The 26,487-nt window shown below is 43.8% G+C and overlaps 1 protein-coding gene across 3 annotated transcripts in view; it reads left to right on the top strand.

Annotated features, from left to right (window-relative positions):
- Positions 1-26,487, top strand: part of LOC118777469 (rab GTPase-activating protein 1) — a 111,342-nt gene that overhangs the window by 78,353 nt on the left and 6,502 nt on the right. For all 3 annotated transcript variants that reach the window (XM_036528405.1, XM_036528404.1, XM_036528403.1), the window contains 7 exons: positions 11,329-11,442; positions 15,793-15,867; positions 16,289-16,414; positions 17,038-17,181; positions 19,988-20,029; positions 20,436-20,564; positions 24,778-24,870. In XM_036528405.1, the coding sequence (XP_036384298.1) occupies positions 11,329-11,442; positions 15,793-15,867; positions 16,289-16,414; positions 17,038-17,181; positions 19,988-20,029; positions 20,436-20,564; positions 24,778-24,870 (723 nt within the window). The remainder of the gene's footprint in view (positions 1-11,328; positions 11,443-15,792; positions 15,868-16,288; positions 16,415-17,037; positions 17,182-19,987; positions 20,030-20,435; positions 20,565-24,777; positions 24,871-26,487) is intronic.

Here is a 26,487-nt window from a genome sequence, read left to right as displayed (position 1 = left end):
CTGCGAATCAAGAGACCCTTTCATGCGGCTGGTTATTCTTAGTGCCTGGAGCTGATGCTGGAGGAGCACTGTGATGGGGAAGCAGCCGCTCCCTCCCTCTCTCTGCCCCTCTCTGTCTCTCTCTTTCTCTCTTTCTCCCCCTCCTCCTCCCTCAATCTCTCTCTCTCTCTCTCTCGCTGTCTCTCTGTCTCTTTCACCATGTAGGAGAATGAGACGATAACGAGTGAAAAACACGCCTTTCATCACTCTGCTAGAGGTTTGAGAATCAGCTCCAAAAGAAAAACAAAATGGCATTTCACCATTGTTGTGTGAAAGAATAAATCCTGACTGTATTCTCGCTCTATGTTTTTCTTTTCCCACGTACGCAAAAAAGTTGACACGGATGTGCTGTAAATGATATAAGGCAGCATTTCCCAAGCCTCTCCTGGAGGACCCCTGGTCCTGCATGTTTTAGATTTCTCCCTGCTCCAACACAGCTGATTCAAATGATCAACTCATTATGAACTCCCGAAGTTGCTTAATAACAAACTGATCATTTAAACCAGCTGTGTTGGAGCAGGGAGAGATCTAAAACATGCAGGACCAGGGGTCCTCCAGGACAGGTTTGGGAAATGCAGATCTAAGGTGACCAGCTTTCAGTGTGTCTAGCAGCCCGATAACTTGATTCCTAAGCAGGGAGAGGGTAAAGGCTGATGATCGGATCAGTGGGGCTGGTGGGCTGGTGCAGCGTGCTCTCAGAGGCCGTCCTGGGCCAGGCCATGGGAAACGCTGCCTGGAGCTGCTGGAGCCATGGGTTCTCTCATGGCCTCCCCCCACCATCGTCTCTCTGTTTATTATTCTTTCTTCCTGCCTTTCTTTTCATGCTTTCTTTCTCTTGTTTTTGATTTCCTTTTTGGAATGCTGTGTAAGAAACAGTGCTGGGGGGGGGGGGAGAGAGAGAGAGAGAGAGAAAAACCAAAGCTGTGCCGTTCCAGAAACACAGTGAATGTGGCTGTCCTTCACCGGTCGGATATCAAGGGTGGGGTCAATTCCAAAAAGGGGCTCCCCTATCTAAAACACAAAGCCGAGAACGAAGGAGTGGTCACTTTCTGCCATTGTGGAATACCATGGCTCCACCTCTGTAGTATTCAAGGTCCAATGAATTGCAGTTAACAGTCTAAAATATGTTTATAGGTTCTTTTACAACTCCATTTTGCATGTTCCTCAAAAACAGTGAAGCCACATACAGTAAAAAGCCCTCCATTGACATACAGCCAAAGTTTCAGGTGGGGGCATTTTGTTATTTGGAATAATTAGGTTTAACTTTGCCAATTGCATATCATTTGTAAGTCTTTTATTGCAATCCTGCAGGGTTGAACAGCAAAGCTGTTAATATGTTTAATACTTTCTGTCATTACTGGATAGTTATTAGCTAGCTGTTTTGCTAGCTATATTACATTGAACTACAAAACCACTAATGTACAATGATTATGCATAAAAATCATTAAGCATGAGTTGCTGTATTTTTCCTACCATTGTGGCTAAATGCTAGTACTGTTTTGTTTTTGTTGTAGTTGTTGTTTTTGCATGTATGTGCTAGCTAGCACATTATAACCAGTTTTAACAGGGAGAAAGCATAAATCTTTTCTGTCTTATAAACGCATTTGCTCCAAAGGAGGAAAAAACATGTAATCTCCTGTTTGACTTTGAAGCAGAGCTGAATTTTCCACCTTTATAAACAGATGTAACAGTCACTTGCCATGTTGCCGCCACCGTCTCCTGTTCCTGACAGAGAATGACAGTGGAGTTTATGTCTGGGAGTGATAAAACTAGTCTATAAATGTAAAACTTTTTTTTTTTTTTTTAAAGATTTTTTACAGTGAACTTAAGCATGTTTCTGTGTAATGTACAGTGTTTGTTTACCTTCGTCACCTGTGGGACATGTTGGATGATTTTATGCATGACATCTGACAGTGGAATTTGGATAGTGTACAAGGAAATTTTAACAGGGATTAAAGTGTTCTTGGGCTTCCGGTAATGGCGGCTTGCTGAGAGGATACACTCGCTCCGGCTCCGCTACATTTCTGCAAAAATTTTGATCAATACTCGTTATATGGGACATTCAACGACTTCTGTGGGTGTGATTGATAGCAGCGATGCCTCTCTCGCAAAGGAAACCTGGTAAAAACTCTAATAAGCCGTTGCACTCAAAGTTGTCTGACTTCGCTTCCAAGTTGAGTCCTGATATTAACTGTGAAGATAACAGTTAGCACACGTTAGGCCACGGCGGAGAAAAAAGTTAATGAATCCACTGGTGGGGAAGAGCTACACAACGGATCAGAAGTGATATTAGCTGCTATCGCGAACTTGCCAGCAATAGAGAACGTGAAAAAAGATGTTAATGAGTGTGTCAAGCAGGTCAACTGTGCAGAGATCCGGATATCTGCAGCAGAGGATAACATTACCTGTCTACAAGCTAAAGTTCAGACTCTCGAAAATAAAAACAAAGACCTTTAGGAAAAGGTGCTGGATCTGGAGACTAGATCAAGATGGTCAAATCTGAGACTCGTTAATCTGCCAGAGGGTGCGGAGGGGGAGGACGCCTGCAAATTCCTGGAAAACTGGTTACCGGAGGCTTTAAACTTGGCACCGCTACAAGCTGCTTTGACGCTGGAGTGGGCACACCGGGTCGTTCAGAAGAGCACATTTAACACCGCTCCACCCAGGACTCTTATCATGAAATTTCTAAATTGCAGGGATAAAATGTCTGTGATAAGAGCCGCCAGGGCGAAGGGACAAATTCTTTACAAGAACCGCCTGGTGAGATTCTACGAAGACCTGGCAACCGGCGTACACAAAAAACAAAAGAGTTTGATGCGGCGAGACAACAACTCCGCTCCATGGGAATCCGGTACGGTATGATCCCTCCCGCTCGGCTTCTGGTGACCCACAATGGCCACTCTCGCATCTTTAACAAACCAGGTGAAGCAGAGAACTTTATTAGGGTGCTAAAATCAGAAAATGATCCGGTGTGAGATAATGCAGTCACTGTTTACAGTGTACTGATTTGGATAATTATTGAGCTTGATGGGTGTAAAATGAACATAGCTTGCTCATTATGTGCTAACTTGACCCAGAGGTTCACAGCTATATTGACCTTTTTTGGCCATGACTTTACCTATAAACAAGATTCCTGTCTTTGTAGCGGAGTTGGGGTAAGCTGAGAAAGTGTTTCGGCAGTCAGGTTGATCCTCACGGGTGTGTGGAACAGCCACTAGCTGTTAGGTAGGTACCATTGTACATAGGGGGGGGGAAGCAGGTAACCAAGTTAAAAGTTAAGGGGGGTACTGTTTAGTGTTCACCATAATGGAGGTAGTTCTTAACATCCAGTTGTGTTTTGTTTCTCTTTTTCTGTATTTTTTTAATCTTTTTGGGAAGCCCCTTCAAGGCTGTGGTATGGTATGTTTGGGAGGCTAACGATGAAATTTTCTTCTTGGAACTGCAGAGGAAAAACTGAAAAAGGTAAAACAAGAAATGAGCAGGTTAAAATCTATGCATTCAGATGTCGTCTTCCTGACCCGGGCCTAGATGGGCTGCCAGCGGAAATTTATAAGAAGTTCAAAACTAAATTGCTCCCCCCTCTTTTAGATATGTTCTTAGAGTCATTTGAAAGGGGAATCCTACCTCCTTCATTAAGAGGTGCTCTGATTACATTACTTCCCAAACCTGGTAAACCTTGTAATAAGTGTGAAAATCTAAGACCAATAAGTCTCCTGAATGTGGATTTAAAGATACTTTGTAAAATTTTGGCTCGAAGGCTGGAAAGAACATTGCCAGAAGTAATTGACAGAGACCAGAATGGATTTATATTAGGCAGACAAGGATTCCATAATGTCAGAAGAGTGTTGAATATTCTTCATAATCAGGAGGGAAAGCCAGACACTGCTTTACTGTCATTAGATGCCGAAAAGATCTTTGACGGAGTTGAGTTTCTGTAGATGGGTTAAACTTTTATATAATGATCCGTATGCAGAAATATTAACAAATGGAATTACATCCAAACTATTTAAAATCCAACGGGGCTGTCAGCAGGGATGCCCTTTATCCCCTTTATTATTTTTACTAGCAATTGAACTGTTTGCCATTGCTGTACGATCTCACAAAAACGTAACTGGTGTGTATACAGGCCAACAGGAAGACAGAATTGCTTTATTTGCTGATGATGTTATTCTCTTTCTGGAAAAATTGGAAAATTCTATCCCAGCCTTGCTTGATCTGCTAAATTTATTTGGAAAGATATCAGGATATAAAGTAAACAAAGACAAATCTTCCTTGATGTTACTTAATCCAGAAGAAGGAAACAATACTGAATTTTTTTCTCAATTCAAGATAGTAGACTGTTTTACATACCTGGGTATAAAGATAGTGCCATGTATTAGGGACATTGTTGGGGCTAATTATACTCCTGTGGTAGACTCAATTATCTCTTCCATAGACAGATGGTATTCCTTACCCTTATCGATTATAGGAAGAATTAAAATTCTTAAATCCAACATACTGCCCAAACTCCTGTATCTGTTTCAGAACATCCCGTTGCCACATCCTACTAATCTATTCTCAAACTTAAGGAAAATTTTTGTAAGATTTCTGTGGAATAATAGACGCCCCAGGCTACATTTGTCACTCCTGTACCTACCCTATGATTGAGGAGGTCTTAAGTGCCCCAATCCACTTTGGTACTATTGGACAGCCCAATTGAGGACAATGATGTTTTATTTTTCAGATAAATCCCTTCCAACTTGGATGAATATTGAAAATTGCTCAGTCACACTGCCTCTCCCTCACTGTTTATACTCAGCAAAAGTCAGAATATTGAAAAAACATACAAAAGAAAGAAATATTTGGGTGAAACCCTCTCTCTTTCATGCTTCAGCCCAATATGGGGTAACCATTTTTTCCCACCAGGCAGAGCAGATGCAGGTTTTATGAAGTGGACTGGAAAAGGTCTAAAGACAATAGGGGACTTTAATTTGAGGAGTTGATTGCCAGATATGATATCCCACGCAAACATTTCTTCAAATACTTACAGGTGAAGAACTTTATTAGATCATCTCAAGGTCAGTGTTTTTCGATCCCCCCATTATCTATTTTGGAAACAGAAATGCAAAACGATTGTTTTGGAAAGGGTATTATCTCAAAATTATATAATCTTTTAGCTGATGCATCCTCTGAATCTTCTTTACTAAAACTTAATGCCTGGAGAGAGGATCTCCCTTCTGAGGACTGGGAAGCAGCATGTGCTGAAGCACAAATAAAAACTATGAATATATATTCTTGCAATGTAACTGGCTGATGAGGACATATGTGACACCAGAAAAGCTAAACAAGTATAATAGTGCTATCCCGGACAAGTGTATCAGGTGTGGACAGGAGAAAGGGACCTTTTTTCACTGTGTTTGGGAATGCGATAAAGTTAAACAGTTCTGGAGCGAGATTAAACAAGCACTGGAGAGTATATTGGGCATACACTTAATACTTGACCCTAAATTTTTCATTTTAGGTTTACACCCCAATAAACATCATACACCTAGTAAAGATATTGATGCCTTGGATCTTTGTTTACTGCTTGCAAAAAGTTATTTCACTTTCTTGGAAGAAGACCAGTAAACCAAAAAATGAATTGGATTAAAGAATTGTCCATAACTTTACCTCTGGAAAGGATTACTTACATTATTAAAGGTAAACAATCGCTCTTTGAAAACATTTGGGGTCCTTTTATACAATATATGGAGAATGTGGATCTAAGTAATGTGATGAATGCTGCAGACGAGGTATAAATGCAAGTGGTCCTCTGCAGTTGCTTGAATTAATTCCTTTTAATACTTGATTGTTCTGTTCTATGTGAACTGTGTCTTTGAGCTTGATAATGATGTACAAATAATGAAATACATAATGAATATATATGAATATATGAATATAACAATAGGGGAATCCTTGTGGAAAGCAGAGAAACTCATTTACTTTTATTTATTTTAATTATTAGTTTTTATTTTATTTTTATATATTTTTTTATTATTTTATTACTTTTTTGTTTTGTTTTGTTCTTGCATTCTGTTATTCTGTTATTATCTGTCTTCCAAGTGTCTGCCATGTAAGAGAAGGCCTAATTTTAATGTTGGACAATAGTCTATTTGCCTTTTGATATCTCTCTTGCTGGATGAGAACTTATTTGTTTCTTTGTTGTTGGAAGTAATTTGAAAATATTAATAAAGATTATGTTGGAAAAAAAGTGTTCTTGTGTTCTTATCTTCAGTGTTAGCAACAATCTTTCAAGAAACGTTGAGTAAATTCATTTTGCTTTTAAGAAAATGTTTTTTTTACCAGATGTAGTAACACTTCTTCAGATACATATTTTTTAATTGTATATGCATATAACAATGGTATTTACATTGATATGAGATTTCACTCAGACTAACAGCACAATTACAGCGCCTTTTGACCATACCTCTTCCTGAACGTTATGTCTGTTTGTCTCCTGAAAGTGGTCATGAGACACAGTCTTTGACTGTGTTCCTTTTGTTGGCCCTGAATAGCTTCATCTGACAGTACGTTTCATGCAAGGTCATTTGTCACATATGTTACTGATCTATAATTTCAATTACATTTGCTTAGCAGACGCTCCTATCCGCAGAGACTAACACGGCCTAGGTGTTATCCACTGAGGGCCTGGGCAATGGGCGGCAGCAGAAGTGGCCCATCTGGGAATCTAACCAGCAACCTCTGGCTTCCAAGCCTTGCTGCCCACCATTACTCCACAGTCCTCCCTGCTAACACCCACTACAAGCCTGCACACCTGCTTAATGAACATTACAGCTGGTATCTGATGTCAGAGAGCTCAGGCGTCTGCTGTTAGCTTTGTGATGTCTGGGCTAGTTGTATGTGTCGTGCCATTCTCCCCAGCTGTAGGCCCTGATGTGCTGGGCTCTGCTAGCACTGCCACTCCCTGCCTGCGTTCAGCAGACTTCTCACAAATCTATTATTTAGAGGCTTTTTCTGTTCCAGATAATCAAAGCATCAATAATGCACGAAAGGGTAATTAAACTTTGAAAAGGGGCTTGCCAAGTGGATAATCTTTTGCATCGGTCGTTTGCCTGTGCGCGCGTTCCGTTTGCCGTCTCCTCTGTCCTGCAGCATTTTAAAACTAGAGGATGCTCCGAGGTTTTCACAGCCAGCTTCCAATTATGTGTCCGCTGGAGATTTGCATTACACCTGTACTACAGCGAGGCCCAGAGTGTGTGATAACACCTGCAGGTTCTTCTGCAGGAGGGATGGCTCAAGCCAAGCTACTAGAGCATGACATGGGACAGCACCTCCAAATGCACTGGATCTGAACAGGGAGAGAGCACGGAGGTATACTGATTAAATGTGGATAATCACTGTTAATGAGTAAGTCCAGGGCAGCAGAGAGGTGTACTCTCTTAAAGCTGAAAAGAGAGGAGGAAAGAGGGGGGAGAAAGGAGAGAGAGAGGAGTGGGAAGGAAGGCGTGCTGGCATGGCGTGTGATGCGTTTCACTGCTGTGTCTGAGAGTCTTAGTGTCTTAAGAGTCTTAACCTTATTTGGTGCTGTAAAAAATCCAGATGTGTAAAAGAGTCCTGGGAATGTGGAAGCGTATAATTACTCTCATGGCACAAGAGCATCTGCTTAGCAAATGAGTAATGTCATTAGAACAGTGCGTCTGTTAGTGCCACAGTGTAATACATGGCATCAGTCACTTTCCCTTGGAGATGGAGATGCCAATGGGTTCCGGGTTTATGGTGAATTAAGCGTTTTAAAACAGAGCTGCTTGGAGAAGAAAAGTCAGCTTTTCCCCCGGGATAAGAGCTTCATTATGATTAAATGGCTTATAATTTAAAGCTCAAGTTTGAGTAGGAAACAGAAAGGGGTCTTTGTTTCCATGCTTTGCAGGATTTGAAACTGTGCCCTCAGGGGACAGTGGGACGCAGCAACAGGAAAGCTCTAATGTTGCTCCGCGAGCAAGCTTGCATCCATGCAACACACTCTCCACAGGGGTCCCCAGGTGGGTGTGTCTCTGTCATCCATTTGCCACTGTACCCTCGCGGTTTTGGCCTTCTCCTTCTCGGCTCCCACCAAGGCATGGAGACTAAACCTCCTCCTGGCCAAACAGCACACACACAATATACGTGTTAACAGAATACAGTGTATTAGAAGTGGCTTTAAATTGAGTTTGCCGTGGATTCATGGAAGCCTGTATTTACTCTGCAATTAGTCTCCTGAGATGATGGGTAGTTACAGGATGGGATTTGTGGTTAATTGTGAGTGAGGTCACGTGGCCCTGTGGTCCTGCAGCAGTGATTAATCTGTAATGGGATGTCGGGATGTCGGGAGTTTAAAATTACTCTGCGGGGAGTTTTAAATCTGCCTGTGCAGAGTGTTAAATCACCCTGACAAGGAGAGAGGAGACTGTGGTGAGTGCCAGCCCGGTGTTGTGCAAAAGCAGAGAGCTGCATCGGGCTACCATTTCAGCATGGGAATTTTTAGTAAATTCTACAGGCAGGATGCTGCCAATTAGCAATAAGTTACGGAAATATAAGCACTTAATGCAATAAGTCATGGAAATACATACCCTTGATGCAATTCTTATGACATCAATACAAATCTCTTTTAAATGGCTTTAATCCTAGTAATGTCAATTCTGTTACTGTCAAAAGCTGTCCCACTCACTGAAGAGTTGCTTCTGCTCTGAAGCAGCATGTTGTTCAGTAACATTGTCAGTAATTATTGGCAGTTGTCACTCGTTTAGTAGATACTTACATAGGTTGCAGGTTTTACATGTTATCCATTTGTACAACTGGATATTTACAGAAGAAATTATGGGTTAAGTACCTTCCCTAAGGGTACAGCAGTGCCCCAAGAGGGAATTGAACCAGCAACATTTCAGTTACGAGCCCTGCTCCTTACCTCAACATGGTAACATTCTGTTTCTTGTCATCATTAGATCAGATCGTAGATAGTAAGGTTAGAAAGGCTGGCAGTCTGAACTCTTCACTGGAATGAAGAATACTATATTCAGTTATTGAGGGCAGTTTTAATTCAAACAAAGGAATAGACTTTTTTATTTTGTGATTTAAGGTGTTTGGCCTGGTTAGGATCAAACACTGTGCAAACTTTAGAAAAACTGACAGTAGGTTCCAACATCAGAACCAGTTTGATAGGTTTCATTTTTATCTATTTTTGAAGGGCTTCCTTTGCCAGCAGGTTACTGAGTTACTATAACCTGCCCGGTTGGCTTTATTGGAAGCATTTGCAAAGTTTTGTTGAATATTTGTGTTCACTTGTAATCAATATCGACTTTGCTTGCTGTACAAAATATAAGTCTATCACTGCTATGAAATGTTCCCTTTGAGTATTCAATAAGAGTTTGTCTTCTGAGAGAGTTTTGTCTACTGCTTGGTGACAGTATCCTCTTTTTTTAATGTGCACCATCCTCAAGATAGGTATGCCAAAACATATTAGATTAGCTGTCAAGTGTGAGCCTATAATGTGTAGAAATTATTCTCCCAGAAAACCCTAGTGTGTCTTTTTTAATGGTTTGCTGTTTTGCTGCCCAGGTCAAATAAAGAAAGCATCTCTTTTTTGTCCCACTTAAGTTTCTGCTTGTGTTCAGAACTCTGAAGATTTCATGGGGGCCTCACATCTAATTTCATGGGCTCCATAACCCCTGTGACCTCATGACAAAAATCTTAGCTGTGCCACTGTCTGCAGAGTCGGAGAGAGAAGGGAGTTTTTTGTTTTTATCTGTGATCTACCCCAAGCCCTGTTTAAAAGCGTGCTTCCCCATGTGACTCTACCCATTGCCTGAGTGTGCCTATTTTTCTCTCCCCTGCCCGTGGCCCCTCCCTCGCAGTCCTCTCTCTGCAGGGTGAGGTCACACAACCCAGCTCCCAATGAAGGGGTAAACAGGGTTCAGTGCCCCGAGTCCAGGGACACAAACCAGTCATGTGATGGATCAGATTTGTCACGTGATGCCACAATGCAGCACAGTATAAACCCACCACTGGTTTGCCACTCCTATAGGACATTTTTTGTTGGAGGTCTGTTGTGCTCCTGGTCATGTGATTGCTGTTCTTTTTTGGCAGTTCTGAATGGGTGTTTTGTTTGCTCTCCTCTCCTGTGACCGGTGCATTCTGGACCTGTGAGCCTTTCGGTGCCAAGACCCCAGGGCTGCTTGTAGATGTGCTCTGGAAGCGGCACAGTTTGGTTTGTGACATTTGAAATGTTCTTTTTGTCTCCACATCATGTGATGCTCAAAGAGTCCCAGTATTCGTTCTGGTGACGTCAGCTGGCCTTTGCAGAATCTTCTTAACTGGTTCTAAAGAGGGTTAGAGAGTGAGCGCGTCCAGCCTGCAACACCCCCCCCCCCCCCTTTCAGAGTGAAAACACCTGTAGAGTGGGAACAGACAGAGTATATGAAACTTGCTTTATTTTTGTTTTCCAGTTTATTGCAGCAGCTGAATCTGTTCCACCCTGATGACTTAGTGGATTAGTGGGATATGGTACTCACACATCTTGTAAATTACAGTTTAGGTTGTGAGCTACAGGCATTTAAACCTGGTAAGGTCTACAGTCACAGGTTGGAGCCCCCACCAACAATAGCCCCTGTTGTTGGGTTGCATTACATATTTTAAGACTTCAGATGGACCGAACCACATATTATACTGTTTGAAAGAGGGCAGTGTGAGTGTGCTGTTCGTTTTCACTATTTAATCATTTTCCAATGAAAGTTAAGCCTGCTAAACCATGAAGGAGAGAAAACAAAGTTCAGCACTGGCTCCACAGTAATTACTTTAAATGCAGAGATGGTTATCTCTGCAGCCACACCGTCACGGCTCTGGGAAGTGAATGGGCGCAACATGCTGTGTGTGGCTGTGCGGGCGTGCCTCCGACACTGTGACCCAGTGCGCGTGTACGTTTACTCTGCTGGCTCAGATGTCAGAGGTAGAGGAGGGTTCTATTGAAACCATCTTGCACAGGGCCCAGGTGCCACCTCAGACTCACACAGCTTAATCTGTGGATTTAGGATGTTCAGGGAGAGCAGCACCCCCTGGTGTTCATACTAGCTAACAACTTTGGGCCAGTGCATGTTACACTGCCGCCATGTACGGTGTTCCGTGCCCCCACCCCTGACCCAAGCAACACTGATCTCCTGTCAGTGCTGGTCTTTGGGGATGGAGTGAACCCCGAACTGGTATTGGGAGCTGCTCATTGGATCTGTGAGGTCATAAAGAGCTGTCCTCTTGACATTCTCCCTCTCTGTCCCTCTTTCTTAGGAATCTCCCCAGGACAGCGCCATAACTAGAGACATCAACCGGACATTTCCAGCACATGATTACTTTAAGGACACAGGAGGAGACGGGCAAGACTCGCTGTACAAGATCTGCAAGGTGAGGATTATGAAGCTTCAGTCAATGCAAGTGTTCCACCTGTATTTCTTTCTCAGCACATTTCTCTTAGTCCACTAAAAGACATATTGTCTCTTTCAAATGCATTCATGACATCCTGCTAAAATGAAAGTTTGTGCTGAATTGTAAAGAAGGTATTAATATGTTATAATATATCTCAGAGTATATTGAATATGAAAGTACATATATTGTTGCCACTTTCATGTGTATAGTTGCATGTGTAAATTGTTGAATCATATGTAAAATGGTTTCTCATTTCACGTATACACATGCATTTCCGTATCGTTACGGCACGTGAGCATTGTGGAAATTGTACCCCTAAACATGACTTTATTCAAAGAAGGAAGCACCAGCAACAGGGCAAGGAGCTGAGGCACTGTTTTTTTACTGTACCGGTATCGTGCTGTAACATGGTATTGATTTATGACATACAGTTAGGTCCATAAGTATTTGGACAGTGACACAATTTTCATGATTTTGGTTCTCTACACCACCACAATGGATTTGAAATGAAGCAATCAAGATGTGATTGAAGTGCAGACTTGCAATTTTTATACATAGTCCCCCCCATTTTCAGGGGCTCAAAAGTAATTGGACAAACTAACATAATCATTTTTAATACTTGGTTGAAATTCCTTTGCACTGAATGACTGCCTGAATTCTGGAACCAGTGGACATCACCAGATTCTGGGTTTACTCCCTAGTGATGCTTTGCCAGGCCTTTACAGCAGCTGTCCTAAGTTTGTTTGTGGGTCTTTCTGCCTTCAGTTTTGTCTTCAGCAGGTGAAATGAATGTTCAGTTGGGTTGAGGTCAGGTAACTGACTCGGCCATTGAAGAATATTCCACTTCTTTGCCTTGAAATCTCTTTGGTTGCTTTCACAGTATGTTTTGGGTCATTGTCCATCTGTACTGTGAAGTGCTGTCCTATCTGTTTTGCAGCATTTGGCTGAATCTGAGCAGATACTATAGCCCTATACACTTCAGAATTCATGCTGCTGCTTCTGTCAGCAGTCATATCATCAATAAACACTAGTGACATGCCCATGCCATAACACTGCCTCCACCATGTTTCACAGATGATGTGGTATGCTTTGGATCATGAGCTGTTCCTTCCCTTCTCCATACTCTTCTCTTCCTATCATTCTGGTACAGGTAGATCTTAGTTTCATCTGTCTAAAGAATATTGTTCCAGAACTGGGCAGGCTTTTTATATGTTTTCTGGCAAGGAAGCCAGAAACTTTTACCGTATAATGACCTCCGAACGCATAGAGGAAAACCTATTACATCAATTTTTTTTTACTAAGATACGACCTCTCAGTATTCACCGTGGCTAACCCTACGGTCACACGGACGACACAGGAGAGAGACAAAGCGACTGACTGCCATTCATTTTCAATGAGAGTTGGCAGTTTACAGCGACAAGAGACAAGTGGCCGTTGCAAAGCCAGCTAGGTGAGGCTAAATTAGACTAGACTCGAGGTCTGGTTAAATGCAAATACTGAGCGATGCGACACGGCGAAGGCAGCGTGACACACGTTGCTGAAACAAATGATCCAACATTTTGGTTCCAGTCAAACATGGAGGAGAAGCTTGTCGTGACTGTGTCGGGTTTCCCCATACTCAACAATTTGTCTCTTGATACGTACGGAGATTAAAAAAAAAAAAAAAAAAAAGATGCATGGAGAAGGGTGTCCGAAATCGTGGAGATGCCTGATATACATACATATTCATATATATGTGCACTGCAGTCACAGCCTTTTAGCTTTAACTTTAATACAGTGCCCAACCACTACCTAGCTACCTAAATAACTAACGTTTTGTCAGGCATTGTAGCTACCTTACAAACCAGCTTTCCCTGAGCTAAGTGATGCAAACACTGCTGCTTCGTGTCATTAATAAGTAGGCAATGATACGGGTTGGTTTTGTTTTTAAGGAACTATGCCCATGTGTTCCTCAAATAAAAAGATGTTGGTATACAGCCATGCGTCGCTTAACGTCCACGATACATTCTGTGAAATAGGACGTTATGTGATTTGGATGCTGTGCAAACACCATACTGTATACTTAGCAAACCTATATGGAATAGGCACGAGATTGGATGCTGCTGCTTACGAGTCGAAGCTTACTATACGGTAAACTTTTTAATTCACATTAAAACAACGATAGAAAGTACAGTACACAGGCTACGTAAGACATCAGCATAGGTGTTTATTATGACTATCAAGACATATGTATTATACGGTATACTATGTACTGTACCATTATACGCCTGGCAGCGCAATCGCTTTATTTCCATGAGACATGAGATAGACGTGTTGCGTGCGGGAAGCGTTGCCTTCACTATATCCGGTTACGTCCGCTACGTCCCGTTCTGCGATCCGAATTTTTAAACTTTATTATAACCTTATGGGACTACGGACGTATATGCGAACGGACGTTGTCCGAATGGACGTTAAACCGTGCATGACTGTACAAGCCTTTGGCCTTTTCTTCAGTGATTTTCACAATTTCCAGTGACTCTGCATTTGTAAATGTGTGTTCCCTTTAGAGATTTTTAAACATATCTCCAAATATGGAAAGCTGCTATATAGTATTTCATATCTCATTCTTATCGAATCGATATCGAATCGGATTGAATCGAATCGTAAGATTGTGAATCGGAATCGAATTGAATCGGCGCATCTGTGCCAATACCCAGCCCTATGACAAAGTCTAATCTTTCCTATTCTTGAGGCTTACCAGTGGTTTGCACCTTGTGGTAAACTCTCTGTATTTACTTTCATGAAGTCTTTTCTTGATTGTAGACTTTGACAATGATAAACCTACCTCCTAGAGAGTGTTCTTGACTTGGTTAGATGTTGTGAAGGGGTTTTTTTTTCACCAAGGAAAGAATTTTGCGATCATCCACCACAGTTGTCTTCCTTTTGGTGTTGCTGAGCTCACCAGTGGGTTCCTTCTTTTTAAGAATGTACCGAATTGATGATTTTGGCCACATATTTCTAATATCTCTGATGGGTTTGTTTTGTTTTTTCAGCCTAATGACAGCCTGCTTTACTTGCATTGACAGCTCTTTGAGAGTTCACAATAACAGCTTCCAAATACAAATTCCACATTTGGAATCAACTCCAGATCTTTTAACTGCTTAATTGTTAATGAAATAATGAGGGAACAGCCCACACCGAGCCATGAAACAGCTTCTCAGTCAATTGTCCAATTACTTTTGAGCCCCTGAAAATGGGGGGGGGGGGGGGGGGACTATGTATAAAAACTGCTGTGATTCTTAACGGTTTATATGATATTTTTTTTAAACCCCTTGAATTAAAGCTGAAAGTCTATCATTGTGGGGAAGCTGGCCAACACTTATGAAATAATTTTGAGCAAATACTCAAAAGCCAGTAACTTATTGTTTAAAAACCAACAAACAACCAAAAACCAAACTCAGTGAGCCTCCTGTCACTACAGCCTCACACCAGATTCGCCAGGTAACACTTGTTAACCAATGACTACTGACAGACAGTTACAAACAGACAAAAAACATGAAACTCACTGTGAGGTGCATTTGCTGTGAAATTAACTCTCCTAACTCAGTTAAACAGTAAACAAGCCATTAGTGGTTTTGGGGAATAGGTGAAATGTTCAAAATAATGTATAGTGCAATATGTGGATAGTTATCCATTTTGCTGATGTATTTTTTATTTTGTGGTACAATGGTCATACTGCAGGGATGCTGAAGCTGTGATGTGCCATGTGCCACTGGTCAATGGCTCATGTGGTAAGGGCAGGGCTCAGGGGTCGGCTGCATCAGGCTCGCAGCAGGGTGCACTCAGGGTGCGCTCAGGGTGCGGTTCTGGAGCCGAGATGCAGGCTACTCAGCACACAGCAATCATCAGAAGGCCACCCAGGGTTCTCTCAAAACAAGCACACAGGTTCAACTGTAACCTTCCCTTGTATTTACTGTTCAAGTTTGCTGACATTTTCCATATTCATTTTCAGATTCATTTCAGGCTGTAGTTAGGTATGCATTTAAAATGATTTTTAGCAAGGTAAGTATCAGTCATTTTCAGAGAATATCCCTGGAAACTCTTTACTGTGTTTCAGGTCACTCCCTCACTTGTGTCTGTGTAGAGAGATGCAGATGAGAGATTACATGTGCTACAGTCCTGCTTGATTTACCACCCAGGAAATCTTTGCTCAGTCTCTTTTTCACTAAGTGCTCATAATTAAAATATTAATGAGCAGTTATTACATACCATGTGTTTCTACAGGGAAATCGGATGTGGTGTATTGATCAAGGTGGAGTGCTCTGACTCTGCGCTCGGTCTCTCTTGCAGGCATATTCCGTGTATGATGAGGAGATCGGCTACTGCCAGGGCCAGTCTTTCCTCGCCGCGGTTCTGCTACTACACGTGAGTCGATGAGCAAAACCTTTCCCGCAGCCTCAGAGAGAAGTGTGGTATTTGTGCATGTGCTGCACCTCCTGCAAGGAGGGATGTGTCTCCTCTCTGTGCTACTTGGAAGAAAGGTGTAAACAGATTCGAACCGAGGTTCTCACTGCTTGCTGCCAACCCCTTACAGCTAGTGTCATCACCAGTTGAGCTAAAGGCAAATTGCCCTTAGCCTGTTGGCAACAACGCTACTTAACCAGGTCTCGGGGAGTGACGTAGCCTCTGCAACCGCTCGGCTACCTGCTACCTGCTACCCGCTACCTAAGGCTTGACGCAGGACTCACACGAGCTAATCACTTCAGCTCTGCTACACCTCTACAAGAGGAATAGATTAAACCCAAAACAAAGGCTGGCTTTCAGTGATGTTTTTATCGTATCACAGATGCCTGAAGAGCAGGCCTTCAGCGTGCTGGTGAAAATCATGTTTGATTACGGACTCAGGGAGCTCTTCAAGCAGAATTTTGAAGATCTGCACTGCAAGTTCTTCCAGCTGGAGCGACTCATGCAGGTACGAGATGTGGACCTGACAGACTCATGCAGGAAGTTATGTAACTGACAGATTCACGGAGGAACTTCTGTAACTGACAGACTCATGGGGGATGTTCTGTAACTGACAGATTGTAAATATTGTAAAGGAATGCACAGGAATGTGTGTGGAATAAAAATGGCTGGTATGTAACAATGGAATATAAATAGCTTTAATACAGGAATGTGTGTAGGCAACTGTCAGACACACACACTTCAGTGGTCATTGTGCCTCATAAAGCCTGCATACTAACTCTCACAGGAAGCATCCCTCATCCCCACCCCCTACCCTGTGGGGAAGACCAGAATTCACCCTCCCCAGAGGGGCAATAAACACTTCAGCTCTACCAGCAGGCAGGCTGCTTGTTTCCAAAGCCAGGCAGGGCAGTGAATATGAACGTCCTAAATTATCTATGGAATCTGTTCACTCCTTCTGCAGTTTTTGCAGTCTGTGCTTTACAGGATTCTTTGAAAACACATAAGCCAATGTAGAGAAGGCCAGGTATTGCACAGCACACAGGTGTGTGTACATGTGTTTGACTGGCTGTCTGCTTGTGTTTGCCTGACCACACACTGTGCTTTCTCCCTCTCTTTCCCCCGTTTCAGGAATACATTCCAGATCTGTACAATCACTTCCTGAACATCAGCCTGGAGGCGCACATGTACGCATCCCAGTGGTTCCTCACACTCTTCACCGCCAAGTTCCCGCTCTACATGGTCTTCCACATCATTGACCTGCTTCTGTGTGAGGTACCCCACTGCGTCTCTGCCTACCCCTGGCCCCTCCAACCTGCTCCTCACCTCCACCAACCAGAGAGCCCGGGTGTGCCCCATCACCCCCGAGGCATCGCCCTCCACTGCCAGATGGCATCTCTTTGAGTTGAAAAGAGCAGTTGAAAGGAATGCTGTGTTGTTCATCGATTCCTAAGAACTAGGAAAAATTTGGTATTTTTCTGGAAAAATTTAAGGGAAATTGTTTCTTCCATTTTAGTTTAATTTTTTTTGGTTTAGTACACTGGTTGCTCATTAATGTGACCACTTGCTCTACTGGCACATATTTGTGCCCCGGAACACCTAATGAAAGAGGTTCACTGAGGTTTACTGTGTAGAACAAATGGATGTTTTAAACAAATCAAGTATTTTTTAGTGAAAAGAATGTATAAGTAGAATGTTAACACAATTGATGCAGTCTAATGGAGTGGACATAACAACAAAAGCTTATCATATGTAAATATGAAACACAGAGATCACTTCTGCTAAATAGTGTGTGATGTGACCATGTGATTGAGACCTGAGGTTTTGCTTAGTGTGACACAGCATGCTCCATGCTGGAGTGGAGCAGGAGGTGATACAGTAGACCTTGCGAGTGTGAATATGCTCTGAGCTCACACACCACACACGATTCTCCTGCCATCGCTTCAGTAGAAGACCAGCAAAGATCTGAAGACCGCGTACCATTAAACTGTGAGGAGAGCAGCTGTCGTCTCCCGCAGACACATGTAGATCTTCCTTGACAGCTTTTCTTTGAGATGCTTATAAACTAAAACAAATGATCCAAAACAATTATGGCATCACACGTGACATCACAGTGCTGGTCTCATCCATTCAGGACCAAGGCTTTGGAAGGTTTCCCACTATGGCTTAATGAGCAGACAGAGTTGTGATATGTAGCGGAAATTGATCTAAAGAGTGCAGAAATAGGCTATTATATACTAACAGGCAAAGGAAGAAGGGGCATATCATTTAATTGATTTGCTGACGAATGAAGAGATCCGAGGATCTCAGCTGTTTGCCATGGACAACAAAATCCTCTCTCTGTAGAGCACACCTCATCAAAGATGCTTAAATACAATGGCTGGTGATATTCCTCATACATTACTAATAGCACTTGATGCTCTACAGACTTAGCAGCATGAGACAGCCAATATTAATGTCCTTTTGTGATGGAGCTTATCCCTTCCCCTCCCCCTATTTTGTCCTCTCTTCCTCCCCATCACCATATCCTCCCCTCTGCCTGTACAACCCTCCCCTTTCACTTCATTACTCCCCCTCTCCTCTCTCACTCTGTCACCCCAAATCATTTCACTCCATGTACACTCTTCTCCTTAACCCCATCTCTCCCTCCTCTCCTGTCTCCCTCCCCATCGCCCCCAAAATCTGTCCTCTTTCCCTGTACACTCCTCTCCCCTTCCCTTTGACCATATATCTTGTCTTCTCTTCCTTTCTCCCTCCCAAAATCATCTCTCTCCCTGCACACCCCTCCCCTTTCACCCATCTCTCGCCCCAATCCTCTCCACACTCCTTGCTCTCTCGCTTTCCTTGTCAGTTTTGGGGCGCTCCTTCCTCCCTCACTCTCCTTCTAAGTTTTGGGCCCTCCTTCCTCCCTCACTCTCCTTGTTAGTTTTGGGGTACTCCTTCTTCCCTCGCTCTCCTTGTTAGTTTTGGGGTGTTCCTTTCTCCCTCGCTCTCCTTGTTCTTTCATATGAAGGTGGATAATGAATGAATTGTGGACATCCAGTCTTTCAGCTGTGGATTTGTGAATAACTCCTGCAGGCTCGTTAATGTTCCACAGTCTACACCAGAACAGTATACTCCCGCAGAATGGATGGCCACAGAAACATATCTTTTTGCTTTTTTAATGAGAAAATGGGATTCACTTTGCAACGTCATCACAAAAGTCTGTTAAGGAGTTACCCCTGCTGCTCTCCTGCCTGAGTGCAGTGAGCCCTCCGCCTCCCCCCCGCCACAAAGATGCATCAATGGAGGTTAAATGCCATGCTAATATTAATCAAATGATTCAGTCATGATTTAAACAAAAAGGATTAAAAGTCAAGGATTGCAAAAAAATACACTATATGGACAAAAACCTGTTTTTCAGTTTTTGGGCTAGGCCCCTTATCTCCAGTGAAGGGCAATCTTAATGCTTCAGCATACCAAGACATTTTGGACAATGCTATGCTTCCAACTTTGTGGCAACAGTTTGGGGAAGGCCCTTTTCTAATCCAACATGACTGTGCCCCAGTGCACAAAGCAAGGACTATAAAGACATGGTTTTATGAGTTCGGTGTGGAAGAACTTGACTGGCCCGCACAGAGCCCTGACCTCAACCCCATCGAGCACCTTTGGGATGAACTGGAACTGAGATTGCGAGCCAGGCCTTCTCGTCCAACATCAGTGCCTGACCTCATAAATGCTCTACAGAATGAATGGGCACAAATTCCCAGAGAAACACTCCAAAATCTTGTGGAAAGCCTTCCAAGAAGAGTGGAAGCTGTTATAGCTGCAAAAGGGGGACCAACTCCATATTAAAGTATATATATTTGAATACGTCATTACAATGTAATGGTCAGGCGTCCGAATACTTTTGTCCATGTAGTGTATTTTCATGTATGTATTTGGTGATATAATTGTCATTATGTGAGAGAATTTCCTTGTGATATATATATATATATATTTGACCACAACAGGTCCATTTTTACAGCAGTGAGGGCTACTCTTCCAAACACAGCCTAATTCTTCTTCTGTTCTCGTCTTCTTCATTTGTGTTGTCTCTCAGGGCATCAGTGTCATCTTCAATGTGGCCCTGGCCTTACTGAAGGTAAGTCAGCAGCTCCTGGAGTGTTGCATCCTCTACTGTGTATTTTAGGCCTGGGCACAGGACCCTTGGCTAAAAGCAGGGGAGGCCTAACCAGATACTGCACCAACACTGCTGCCAGCGCAGCACTTTCAGGACTAGGTTGTCATGGTGATGCACAGTTGGGCTGCCGCTGGAAGGAGCAGTGATGTCACACACATTCCGGGCCCACATGCGTTTTCCCTCCAGAGCGCGAGTGGGCCGCCCAGCACTCCCCATGAGCTGCAACTCCAAAGAAACAGCTTTGTCTCCAGCTTGGCCTTGCAAAGGGGGGGTGGGGATAGGAATCCAGGCAGGGGCCGGACGGGGTGTCCATTAGTTTCCCTTCGTTGCCGCGCCTGTAGCTCTTTACTCCAATGTCTCTCCCCAGACCTCGAAGGACGACCTGCTCCAGACCGACTTTGAAGGAGCACTGAAGTTCTTCCGGGTTCCCGTCCCGAAGCGCTACCGATCAGAGGAGAACGCCAAGAAGTTGATGGAGCTGGCCTGCAGCATGAAGGTGATTAATAACTTCTTAAGAATCAATCTTAGCCCCTCTCCCCACCCAATCTGTTCAAAGTGGCTTACTGCTAGAGCCTGCATCCTGTTACACTCAGTGCAGAATCCTCCATATATTAAGAAATGCAAAGGGAGAGATTAGGGCTGTCACTGCCAGAGGGGAGTCAATATTTAGGTGTGGATGTGCAATACTTTTATCACCGAGGAAAGCAAGCCTCCCACAAGGAACTGTTAACTGGTTTGAAGATAGCAGCAAAGGTAGTCTTACTTTGTTTATACACAACAGGGCTGGTGCCTTTCAGTGACTTTTTGGCAGGTTGACAAAGGCACGTTAGATGACTAGTGAATCCTCTTTGCTCTCTGATTAAGTCTTCCACTAGAGGGCAGTGTTGTTACACTCCGGAATCAGATGCTGTTGCGAGAATGACCTCAATTGCTTATCCAGTTTGGGTCAAATTGCTGGCTCAGGTTGTGTGTGGCCCTCCTCCATTGGGATTTTTATACCTCCGCTGCTCTCAATGTGAGTGTAGAGCTGAGTGGATACATACACTTAAACAACTGAAATAACTGTAAGCAGTTTTTGCATTACGTCACACCTTTTAAAAGTTTTGTAGCAACAAGTCAGGCTGCCATTACTTGCATTGTAATGAGTAATTACCCTATTCAAAACACAGTGGAATTCAGCACAGTGTGCTTCTATTCTATTCTGCTATTCGTGGCAGAGTAGTCTGAATGGTAGAGAATCACACAGCCACAGCAGACCCAGGAGGATGGCCCTTGAGCTTAATTCTCACCTTTCTCTCTTAAGATCAGCCAAGGCAATGTTAGCGGGCCTGGGAAGGTTAACATGAACACCGCCAACTGATACCTATAAGGGAGAAAGCCCCGCTGTGTGTGTGGAGGTCAGCGTAGATGTGACGGGGGTCACATGACTTGGGGAGGCTCCTTACGGAGGAGGATGGGTGCGGTGGGGGGGAAGGGGTGGTCCTTTCAGCCTCTTGATTCCTGAAACCCTCTCCCAGGGAGTCCTTCAGGGCTGTGGACACAGTGTCCAGCAGCAGTGATGAAATTTTAGAGCGGGATTACGGAGATTAAGAGATGAGTGGCTCGTGCGAGGTCCTTGGGGTGTTGGCGCTGTCAGCAGCACGCTAATTCCACTGCACAGCGGCAGGAGGCAGGATCAGGACCCAGGTCAGAACCAGGAAGCAGACCGGCTTATGCAGTGCTGGCAGAATGCTGCCATCACCTGTCTTGGACTGTATTACGCCATCTTGCGTCCCCTGTGAAGCGTCTGAGCCAGGAGGTGGCTCCCAACCCACTTCTACAGCAGATGACCACCCTAGGGGTGTGTAAAATGCAGCTCTTTCTGCTCGCTGTAGATAGAGCGCACGCACACACACACACACATACATATGCACACACCCATTGTCACCGGCGCCGCCCTCACTTCCATTTCACCAATGGAGTGTGACATGTGATAGTGACATCACCTGCTCTGGTGTCTCTCTGACTGACTGTAAAATCTTTTCACTGGTGTTAGACTTTTTTCACACAGATATAAATACACACTAGTGTACTGTTCTTAATAATGCATCACTAGCCTAAACATAAAATGAGCAATTTTGAGCAATTGAGGATTCTCAATCAAGTGTTAATTATCTTACTTAAGAGTAGACTTAAACTGCTATTTGAAGATTTTTTAGCCTAACTGAGGGTCCTAGAGATTCAGGATTACTTACATTTTTATTTTTGCTAATCCCATTTTAGCATCAGAGCACATGAGAGTAATTTTGAAATAATGACCTGCACACCAAACTAAAAATGTAATGCTATCCTCATAGGCTTCAGTTTTGCTAAAAAAAACTTTAATTTTCATTGAATAAATCCTATGTGGATTATGGCTTTTTTCCAGGACACTCCTCAGGTAGTCTCGTTTACAGGTCATAATGCCGCTGTCTGAATGTTGCTAGTGAGAGGGTTTCTTCCTAATGAGCCCATGGAGTACATGTGGTTCTGATCCATGACCCACCCGAGCGGTTGCGGTCTGGTCCCTGTCTCTGCAATCTCACTGTGACAGGACCTGCTTTATGTTCTGCGCAGAGAGAACACAGTGTTTCCATTCTGCTCCGATAGCCATACAGCTGTTAGCTCAGCACTAAGAACATGATAAATAGTCTCCCTCTGTCCTGCGCCCCTCTCTGCTCTACTCCTCCCTCTTATTCCTCATTTCTCCCCACACAAACCACCAACACTCTTACCAGTGGTAGCTTCAGCTGCGCCATGCCATTTTCCACCATCACACGACTCCCTGGCATTCTCCGGATCAAGCTTGCTGAGTATGGTAGCTAGGTGCAAAATCTCTAAGCATGGTGTTCGGCTGCCATCGGTAAATAGTTGGTTTGGTGTTGCGCATTAGGCGTTAGTCACAACCCCTTCACGATGGTGATGTGAAGGTGCTCTGTAGACCTCATGTCCTGCCAGTTAGTGTTTTTAGGTCAACCAGCAGAAACATGGAGATGAACTTATCTGCTGTGGCCTCCACTGCTTTCAGAATACCCTGTTTGTATGGTGCATTGGTGTGTGGCTTGGAAAATGTCCTCTGCTTTTCTTTCTCCCAACGGATAGAGACAGCGCTGCCAGGAAAAGTTTCCCCTCTGAAGTAATTTTTTTTAAAAGAGATGCGGCTGTGCAGTAATGCATACCCCTGACATTGCGGGCCTCAGATTTCGAGAATAAATCTGGGCTCACCGCTCTCAGTGTAGGCTTCTGGTGCCCCCTCTACCGCCCGCCCACACTCCTCACCTCCAACCACCCAACATCACCCAGTCAGAGCAAGGCCTTATTTCCACTTCCCATTTATTTGTGTGAACACAAATGCCAGTTGTGAGTTGTCAGTTCAGACATCTATCACCCAGTGGAAAAAGCCCTATTCAGCCCCGCTCGGAGGGGACGTGCTTCAGCAGCCTCCAGGGAGGCTAAAATAAGGGCCATTTGGCTGATGAACTCAGGTAAGATTGAGTGCCAAGAGGCACTATCCTGGAATTGCTCAATCAGAGGGGCATTGTGAGCCCTGTCCCGCTAACAGGGGTGTTTCTATATAGCTGCTCACTGTTGGACCACTATCTCACCATCTGTAATAAATGGCCTGCATTTATGAGAATAACCATGAACAAAACACAATGGTACTACACACATCTGAAAATGAAATACCAAGGTATTTTCTGAAGACCACGTGTTTCCCTGTGTTTGACACTGAGCTCCCAAAGTAGGCCGTTGAACGTTCATGGTCAGTTTTAAAAGGGAAGTTGTGTTTTCCCTCATAATTGTGTTGATTTTGCTTCATTTTAACAATGTTTTGTTCATTTACTGATAACTATAAACTGCAACATTTATTTTGCAGTTGCTTTTTGCAAGTGCCCAAGTTTGGAACATGACGTATGAAGCATGTGACTGGGACTTTGAACCCATTTGGCTGGGACAGATTCTTGTTCTCCAGCTGGTGCGCAGAGAATACATTGTAAACACAAACACACAGGAGCAGATTCTCACATCTCTGCTTTGTTTACTGCTATATCATCAGCATTTGAGTACTTGACCCCAGGGGATTCTGGGATTGCATTAATGAGCCATGAAAGCTGGCTATGTAGATAATTGGTGCTGCCAAGCCTTTACCCTGGAACAGTTTCTGCTGCATTGCCCTGAAATATTGTTACTTGGATTGGGTTAGCTGATCCTAGAACCCCTTACACCTTTCCCCATAGCCTCAGCATGAGGAAGAGCCATTCTATGGGGTCTGGTCCTTAATGTTACCAATATTACCTTTTTGATGCCGACACCATATTCTGGGTTAATTTCGGTGGTTGGCAAACTTACAATGATGCGTAATAATTGAAGACACCTGTTTACATTGCTTATTCAAAGTTAAGCAGATAGAGCCAAAGCAGTGATGTTGAATGGCACCACTCTGCCCCCAAACAGCAACTGCATGGTTTAATTATGCCTTCGGCAATGTTTACTCAGCTTTGTACTCCCAGAAACATCTGGCAGCTTAAAGTTTTGGACTCTTGAAAGGTCTGCACAACCTCTGTCACTCACTCTCCACAATCGGGTCAGAACTGAGAAGGTAATGTGGTAAAAACTGTTCTGAACTGTGCATTGGGCTCAAGTGCTCTGGTGTGCAGACTCCAGGCCATGTTGTTGCTCCTCTGTTCCAGATCAGCCAGAAGAAGCTGAAGAAGTTTGAGAAGGAGTACTACACTATGAGGGAGCAGCAGGCCCAGCAGGAGGCCCCCATTGAGAGATACGAGGTACATGGCCAAGGGCCAACCCGTCAGCAGCTGCTAACATCATGCATCTACATTACCTGCTGTGTGTGTACAGTGTGTTGGCATGTTCTGTTTTAATGATGTCTCTGATTTTTTTTCTTTGTTTGCTCTTGTGTGTGCATGTGTTCACATGTGTGAGTGCATCTGTGTGTGTGTTTGTGTGTGAATGCGCGAATGTGTGTGTATGTGGGCTTGAGCATGTGTGTGTTTTACATCTTGATTGCCTGCATGCATATGTATATGTAGATGTACATGTGAGCTTGTGTGTGGGTATGTGTGTGTACACGCTGGAGTGCATGCATGTGTGTGTGCGTGTGTCCGTGTGTGCATGCATGCATGTGGGTTATTGTGTGTGTGTGTGTGTGTGCCCACGTGTGTGTGCGTGCATGTGTGTATGTGTGTGTATGGGAGGTGGGGGTTAGATGTGAGTGTGTATTTTCTCTGCATTCCCCAGTGTCAGGACAGCCATGTGAGCACCTATATGTGCAGTGTGCCTTCTCATCTCTCCATGTGTTTGAACTACACGGGTATTGACTTAAGGCACTTCTCTCTGTCAGTAGCCGTTTTCATATATGAACTTCGGACAATTTCCGCAGAATCAGGTCTGCACATTGTCCGGAGTTGCCCTTTCACACATGTGGCACACAACAGGAGCTTGTCCGTGTCAGATGCGTTCTCACCTACTGGAAATACTCCATTTGGTTTAGGCCAGGGGTGGTGTCTGGGTAGAGCGTGCGGGAGGCAGGACATGACGCAAAAACTATGCTGCAGAAATCGCAGTGGCTGTATTCGAAACTGCCTACTGCATACTGTGTACCGCATACTACACAAATATATACTGTATAGTGCATGCTGTTTTTCAGTGTAGTACCCAGTATGCGACCATTAATGATTACGTAGTATGTTATATTGTCGCATGAAATCATTGCTAGTTTAGAAATGTCCAGATTTCCTTGTGGTATTTTCCAGTTAGACGCCACTTGCATTCTCACGAGTGAAAAGTATCGACGAGTTCACGAAAAGACATTAGACGGACTTTGTACTAGGGAGCTGGCAGAGTGAAGTCTGTCTCATGTCCAGTCTGACTGATTCGGACATTTGCGTTCTCACATACAGCTCCTCTGGGTAATGGCTAGATAAGTTCTGCCTTTCAGTGCATGTCTGAAAGTGTTATTGAGCAGAATTCAGAGGAGAGTGTTCCATTGCTCTCCCTCTCCTTCTTCCTCTGTCCCTCTCATGTAGCTACCAGGGGGAGATTTGTTTTGCGCATGCATGTGAAATGAGTTGGTTTTTTGCAGCCAGAGAATCATCATTAGGAGAAATTGCATTATTAACCAGGCAAGGTTTGGTGTTTGATCAGGCAGAATACATTTCCATGCATTTGCAGTGACTGGCTTGGCAGAATTACCGTATGAGATTTTCAGATTGTCACGCCATAATGAGGCGTAGTGCGAGTAGGGAGAAGCCCTCGGTTGTGATGGGGGCATTACTATGAGGAAGAGACGGCTGAAAGATAAAGGGTGCTGGGACTGCTCTCATTCTGGCAGCACACTGTTGCTGCTTTTCGCCACTCGGCTGCAAGGCACATTCCACACAGGA

Source organism: Megalops cyprinoides, chromosome 5, assembly GCF_013368585.1.
Source record: "Megalops cyprinoides isolate fMegCyp1 chromosome 5, fMegCyp1.pri, whole genome shotgun sequence".
NCBI classification, from domain to species: domain Eukaryota; kingdom Metazoa; phylum Chordata; class Actinopteri; order Elopiformes; family Megalopidae; genus Megalops; species Megalops cyprinoides.
This window is presented reverse-complemented; position numbering and strand designations above follow the sequence as displayed.